At 32.0% G+C, this 8110-nt stretch overlaps 1 protein-coding gene across 1 annotated transcript in view; it reads left to right on the top strand.

The window, feature by feature from the left end:
* The window catches only part of LOC100376418 (dnaJ homolog subfamily C member 13-like), a 77091-nt gene extending 72042 nt beyond the window's left edge, over positions 1 to 5049 (top strand). Inside the window, exons 54-56 of the mRNA XM_085496037.1 lie at positions 398 to 538; positions 662 to 761; positions 2818 to 5049. Coding sequence (XP_085352163.1) covers positions 398 to 538; positions 662 to 761; positions 2818 to 2915 — 339 coding nt within the window. The 3' untranslated portion in view covers positions 2916 to 5049. The remainder of the gene's footprint in view (positions 1 to 397; positions 539 to 661; positions 762 to 2817) is intronic.
* Positions 5050 to 8110: the final 3061 nt, after the last annotated feature.

Here is an 8110-nt window from a genome sequence, read left to right on the forward strand (position 1 = left end):
CATACATGTACATATATTTGTTTTAATGTTTTGTCTAAAGATATTAAAGTTAATTTGCATGTCAATGCTTTTACTAGTATTGTTAGCTTTTGTATAACCTTCCTCCACAAAGTAGTTCTATTTTAGTATGTGCATATTAAATTGATTTTTTGTATATAATCATTGCTTTTGCCACTTATCTCTTATCTGTTCTTACTTTGCATAGTAATTAGGTCATTTGCATATCAACACATTTTCTGTTACTATTTGAAATCAACTTACTCCAATTATTTTTTTTGCTATTGTTCTCTTTAAATTGGGACTACTTGAAAGTTGTTTTCAAGGATTTAACACCCATGCATTGCATAGAAATGTTCATCATAGTTGTATATCATCATATTTACTTCTTTGTATTTAGGCATTGAGAGTTGACTTGGTGCCAATTCTACTCAGGTTATTGGACTCTGGGTTAGAGATGATAGACAATCCTGCTGCTACAAAAGCACAGATCGTGAAAACTTTAAAAGTAATGTCACTCAGTATTGCACATGGAGAAGAGGTAATTTTATGATCACTTTAAACAATTTTTTTTATCGGAATCTCGTAATCCTAACAAACACTATTTGTTCTTTCATGAGACGATTATAACTGTTTATTATGTCTTGTTTTATTTCCTGTTTAGATAAATAACTTATTGGATAAATCTGATGTTTGGAATTCTTTTAAAGACCAGAAACATGATTTATTCATCAGTGATTCCTCAATACAGGGGTATCTCACAGGTAAGTTGTCATGACAACAAGAATCTCCAGACCAGTTCATGATGATAAATGTTCTAACTGCTCTCTATTTTTCACTTTGATTTATTCAGTTGCAGTTTTTCTTGGTCCTAAAGTAAATATGTTTTCAACAAATGCTGCCCACACATGCAAATAATAATTATAAATTTGGTATACTTTCTCAACTATGAGTTTCATAATGCATTCTCCCAAACGCAAAAACACAGTTCTTGTAGAAATTTCGTCACATACATTAACACGTGATGTTGTAATCAATTTTGTTCTGATCTCAAAAATGTAGTTTAACTTGTAACATATCACGTACAAACAGATTAAGCACAAGTAAATATGACATAGATGAAAAAAAATATGTACACTGTATTATGATTTTTTAGCTCCGCTGTCGACTTTGTCGAACGGAGCTTATCATATGAGTGATTGTCCCGCGGCGTCGTCCGTGTCAATGTTTTACTTTTTCGACTTCTTCTGAATGCTTTGATACTTGGTGTATATGTACCTTGGGTAGACCTCTCTCAGATTTGTTCATTTCATGATGATATCTTCAATTTTCTAATTTTGGTAAATATTTTTGTTATTTTTGGTAAAAAGTGATATTTTCGACTTCTTGTTAAAAACCGCAAGTGCAATTGCTTTGATATTACATATATTGGTACTACATGTGGACCTCTCTCAGGTGTTTTCATTTTGTGATGATATCTTTAATTCTCTAATTTTGGTGAATATTTTTGTCATTTTTGGTAAAAAGTGATATTTGCAACTTCTTGTTAAAAACTGCAAGTCCAATTGCTTTGATATTACATATATAGGTACTACATGTGTACCTCTCTCAGATTTATTCATTTTGTGATGATGTCTTCAATTCTCTAATTTTGATAAATATTTTTGTAATTTTTGGTAAAAAGTGATATTTTCGACTTCTTGTTAAAAACCAATAGTTCAATTGCTTTGATATTACGTATATAGATACCACCTGTAGACTTTTCTCAGATTTGTTCATTTCGTGATGATATCTTCAATTCTCTAATTTTGGTGAATATTTTTGTCATTTTTGGTAAAAAGTGATATTTTCGACTTCTTGTTAAAAACCGCAAGTCCAATTGCTTTGATATTATATATATTGGTACTACATGTAGACCTCTCTCAGGTTTATTCATTTTGTGATGATATCTTTAATTCTCTAATTTTGGTGAATATTTTTGTCATTTTTGGTAAAAAGTGATATTTTCGACTTGTTAAAAACTAAAAGTTTAATTGCTTTGATATTACATATATAGATACTACATGTAGACCTTTCTCAGATTTGTTCATTCCGTGATGATATCTTAAATTCTCTAATTTTGGTGAATATTTTTGTCATTTTTGGTAAAAAGTGATATTTTCGACTTCTTGTTAAAAACCGCAAGTCCAATTGCTTTGATATTATATATATTGGTACTACATGTGGACCTCTCTCAGATTTGTTCATTTCGTGATGATATCTTCAATTCTCTAATTTTGGTGAATATTTTTGTCATTTTTGGTAAAAAGTGATATTTTCGACTTCTTGTTAAAAACCGCAAGTCCAATTGCTTTGATATTATATATATTGGTACTACATGTAGACCTCTCTCAGGTTTATTCATTTTGTGATGATATCTTTAATTCTCTAATTTTGGTGAATATTTTTGTCATTTTTGGTAAAAAGTGATATTTTCGACTTGTTAAAAACTAAAAGTTTAATTGCTTTGATATTACATATATAGATACTACATGTAGACCTTTCTCAGATTTGTTCATTCCGTGATGATATCTTAAATTCTCTAATTTTGGTGAATATTTTTGTCATTTTTGGTAGAAAGTGATATTTTCGACTTTTTGTTAAAAACTGTAAGTCCGATTGCTTTGATACTATACATATTGTTCATTTTCTAATGATGTCTTCAGTTCTTTAATTGAAATGTGCATTGCTAACAGCGGAGCTATCTCAGCCGATAGGCTGCTTGTTTCTGATGTTACATGGTGAATTCCTAAATGTAATGAATCATGGATAATATTGCAGGACCTGGAGTGGCTGGTTATTTGACACAGGGTACAGCTAGCAGCATGCCTGATGCACCGCCTCCTATGGACACGAGCCATGATGAAATTCGTGAATAGTTCAAAGTTCAAGTTGGGTATGAATTGCGTCCAGAAGTCAATGTCCAGACGTATCTATGTACGGTTGAGGTGTAGAGGTTACTCGCAAGAATCTGTTTTAAGCTATGTTTAATGCTCCTAGAAGTTCTACCACTGAACTCTGCCAAATAAGTCATATCTGCATCATGGTTGTTATTAGTAACACCTAATTTATTTAGCTGATCTGAATGCAGTTAGCTCCTTAAATTTCAACAGTTTGAGGGTGTCACATTAACTTTGGTGAATGTCGTCAAAGTATCTAGTTATGAACCTCTGCCGATGAAAATACATCTGTTTACAGTAGCACTGTAGTATATCAGATAATTGGAATAAGTAAAGGAAGAAATAATTACTGCTGAGTCGTAGTTCAGCAGAAAGCATGACGAAATGTTTGATTATTTTCACTGACAAATATAGGAATTTGGAGATCAAATACATGATCAAGTTGCAATGACTAAGACATTTTAAACATCTGTGAACCACATATGGGAAACTGTAGTAGCTGTGTGATAATAAGTGGAGATGCTGTGGAAATTTATTCGAAAAGCAAATTTGTTGAATATTTGTACATAATATATTTTATTCAGGGAATAAATTTAACTGCCCTTTCATTCTCACATGAAAAATACCCCAGCATTCTCCCTCTTTTTTTTTTAATTGTTCAACCCCTATTAATACCGGTATGTTCATGGTCATTCATTCAATTAGTGTAACTTAGTTAAGAAATGTAAACTGCGTGAACTTTTCAAAGTTTGCATGATGTCATATCTGTTGTATTTCTATCTGAACAACATTTCTGTGAAACCAAAGACAGTATTTCAATATTTAAAATGTCAACGTCGTCATACCAATTCATATTGATGCGAGTCCCATGCAACATATCCTGTGCATTGCTTGTTTGCATGAAATTGTGAAGTGCATGACAACTATGGCACATTAAGTTTTTATGTAAACAATATTTTATGAATATGTACTTGAGGAAAATAATTTGAATGTCATGAATTTATGTATTATTCGCATCAGCAATATCTGGAGAAGGGCGCATGATAAGGTTAAAGTGACAATAGCTGTGACTATCAATCTTATTTCCCCTGATTTTTACTTTTTATAAACTTTTCATGTGTTGATAGTGTCAATTTGTAAGGGTAATCACTGACATGTGGACTCTGAAATCATAGCATATATACCAAGGTTGTAAGTGAAAAAAAAATGGCCTGCGTCCTAGTCTCCAGAGGGCGCCATCTATTGAAATCCAGTTTTGTGTCAAGCTAACATCATGAAAACTTTATCAGGGCCTGGGAAAAATGTCAAATACATCACTGTCTTGTGAAACATTTATATTTGGTCATCTTTATGTGGTTATATAAGAATAAAAATGTTCAAAATCACAGCTATCGTGAATTTTAAATTGTGCTGCAGTGCATTTAGATGGTAGATTCAATTCATTCATAGTTTTTTCTGGAAAAGTTTTGTGTGCTAAAATAAGCAATATTTTTATTTTTACAAATTAAACATCATCCCTCAGAAACTGACAATAATGCCCTGTGTTTTCAGCGTTCACAATGATCTGCAAATTGCGAAAAGTTTTAATTTAACAATTACAGTAACTTCTTGCATTCAACAGCGCCTTCTATGTAATAGCACAGTAACTTTCTATTTCACATGAAGGTGAGTATCAAATTGGAACAGTTTTAAACTAGATTCTTAAGAAAAACCTGCATCAACTAAAATTTCTTCCACCTTTTCCCATGTTTATGTTGTTGTGTATAAATCAATAAACAGAATGTAAATTGTATATAGAAATCATGCACATTCAAAATAACCTGCCCCCCCCCCCCCCTGTAAAATATATGTTTGGTATCTTGATGATAAATGAAATTCTTACAGGGGTAGCATTTTCATCTTTAGTTTTCTCGTATTCTCATTCTATATAAATTTAAAAAGTACTTGTTTATTAGCTGTATATGGGTAGATAAAAATGATATTTTATTAGAGCAATTATAAAAAGTTGGTAACTTGACTGAAATTTATGGTGGGTATACAGGAAGTGGTTTGTTTGTTTGATGTATCTGTACTCTACCGATAATATGGCATTAAAATGCTACATTCTATCAAATATGTAAAGCATCTTTTTTTCTTTTTTAACTTGTGTTTACAATGAATGTGTAACCTACTGAGCTCATTTTGGTTTTGTGTGTAATTCTTGTTAAAAGTTGGAAACATTGATGTTAATTACGAGAACACATATTATTATACATCGAACGCAGAAAACAAAAGAAATTACCCTCCCTAAACACTGTACAAACAGACCCAAATAACTTCCTCATTTGGAAATTAACATCCGACACTGCAACAATGTAACAGTGGCTGATTTGTTAGCACTGTTATTAGTAAAAGCAAAATTCGCGACTTATTGAGGGTTGCGACTTACCTGGGGAGTCTCTGAATAAGATATGGTACACAAGCTGAAGTAAAAAAATGCGTTATTTGACGCGTATTGTGCTAGATGTAACTTAGAATATAGTAATAAAATGTGAATCTCATGAATTCATGTTACCTCAACTTAGAAACAGCATGATTTTAGTATGTATATAGGGTATCTATTTTAAGTTTCTGCACTTGAAAAGGGGGTATAATTTCACAAAAATAAGTACGTGTTTAGAGGCTTTTTTCAAAAGCTATACTTCAGCATGGGTACCAGGTCTGACTTTGACTTTGAATATCGCTTTTAATTGTCCCAAAAATCAACATTTTGAAATATCATTAACAGTTTCTGGGGCATGCCTTGACCAATTTCATTCTAACTTTAATCTTTATCCCTGTTTCATGCACATTTGTAGTTTATATGCTAAATACTATCCCAATATTTAAACATAATCTTACTACGCTTTTTATTGTTTGACAAAGTCACTAAAAACATGACGGGGACTATGTCATTGATTGTTTACATGTAATTCTGTTGATACTAAACCAGCCAATTATTCATTCTCAATTACTAACTATGCTTTTGGTCCATATTACTTTACTTTTGGCATAACATTTCTGTGTCTCACTAAATTATTACTAAACACAGAAAAAGATGTATACACTCACTCTACTGCCTTTGTGAACAGTATTCTAGTAATGACCACATATTATTATGCATCTGACACTGAAAACAATAGAAACTATTCATCTTTTAAATGCCGTGCGGACATGTTTCTTTTTTATGAAATGTGTGTAAACTTACATTCAAACATTTTTTTGTATACATCAAACATTAAAGCGCCATGGCATGACGAGAATCTGTTACTGAACACACCATACGCAAAGTGCAAGACTTTTTTCTTTGCCATTTTGGGCTGTTATTTCATTAAATTATTTTACAAACGGGGAAAGATTTATAATAACAAGCTCATCACGAGAATATCCAAAGTATGCATTACAGGACGGTTGATACCATCACTCGTAAAAACCTCATATTAACAAATTTCAAGGTATCATTGAGATTGATGCGATCCTGTACTGCCTGGCTGCATACTTTACAGTATTTCTGTAAAAACCGTATATCATGTAGCAGTTTGGAAAGAATCACAGGTCTCAAAACTGAGAGGTTCACCCATGGTGCATGTATACCAAGGAGATGTAAGCGACCGAAAATCTGTAATATGACAAGCTCCACTCATCAAAGTCATTGGCCATCAGGTAATCTTAGACAAATATTACTACAGCATACATGTATGTACTACTATATTCACTTATATTTAAGCTTTAGAAGATGTATAGGTTGTTATAGTTCCATGCTTAATAGAAACTTTTAGAGAATGTCTGAACCACAGATTAAGTTTTAACTAGTTATTTTTAATAAATTGAGAAGAAAATTTTTTTTCTGCGACCTCATGAAATCCAAGATGGTGTTAACTGTCAAGTGTTACATTGTTTGTGTATTGACATCTAAGATTTGTTTATCATTAAATTGTTCAAATACTGATGAACAAATCCAAGTCATTTTGTAACGTATATTTCTGAAAAGGGTTCAGCTCACGAGTTTGTTGTCATTTTGTAGATGGTTTGGGAAAATAAAAAACAGTTACCTTGGCTACAATCAATAGTTCGTATACTGCTGTCTATTGCGAAATAACTCAAACTAAAGTGACTTACACTTATACTACAAGAACATTTGTCATGACAAGAGTTTTCACTAAATATTTATTTTAATACTGGTAATTGGTTACAATAATTGATTCCATAGCGGACCCCCCCCCCTCTTCCAATACAAAGAAACCACTTCATTGAAAGTGATATTTTCCTTGAATTTTGAAACATTATTGAAATAAAGCATTGGTTCCATCTTACAGTTACCCTATAAATAAAAAAATACAGGTAAAATTTGTACAGATTTATAAATCCACATTTTGTAAATTGTTTAAATAAATTAACTTAATTCAGGACGGAGAATTATGACTGCTCCACTCATTCCATGAACAGTCTAAAACAATTGCAAGTTTATGATAACAATGTAAACAGCAAAGTATCTCAGTTTTGAAAACACTTTTTAATATAAACCCATATTACAATAATTTTATTATGAACAATCCTCATTAGATGTCTATATATAATGCAAAATTCTGTGTCATGCCTCTCCCTCTTAATTAAATATGCAAATGTTTACCAGTCAAAGTACCTGCAACCCACTTCCCCCCTCCACATTGTCTTGCCAGTTTACAAGTTGTATATATTTCAAATACTGATAGAAAATATAAATTTATGAAATATCTAGCAGATAAAGTAACAAATTTAATGAGATGATGCATCAGTAAATGTTGCATGACAATACAGTCAGTTGTCTTGGTTATTCCAAATATTTAGCAGAATGATCCACATGTTCAAAATTGTTTAAATGGCCAGCCATACCTTACAATTAATGCAACATCTCATAAAACCATCGCTTGTAATCTTAAAGCGGGGGAGTCGTCACCTGCGCATGCGTGTCATTGTTTACAAACAAGCGTCTTGAGCCTTTGTGTTTTATTGTGGGTTGTTATCGTCGCTTGGGACTCAATTTCCATGCGTGCGCAGGTGACGACCCTCTCGCTTTAAGCAGTATAGAAACCAACTGAGAAGTGGCACACATATATCAAAATGGATGATTTAGAATTGATAAATACAATGATTCTACATGTAGGTTCAACAATTTG

The sequence above is a fragment of the Saccoglossus kowalevskii genome, chromosome 22 (assembly GCF_978046115.1).
Source record: "Saccoglossus kowalevskii chromosome 22, keSacKowa6.1, whole genome shotgun sequence".
Lineage (NCBI taxonomy): Eukaryota > Metazoa > Hemichordata > Enteropneusta > Harrimaniidae > Saccoglossus > Saccoglossus kowalevskii.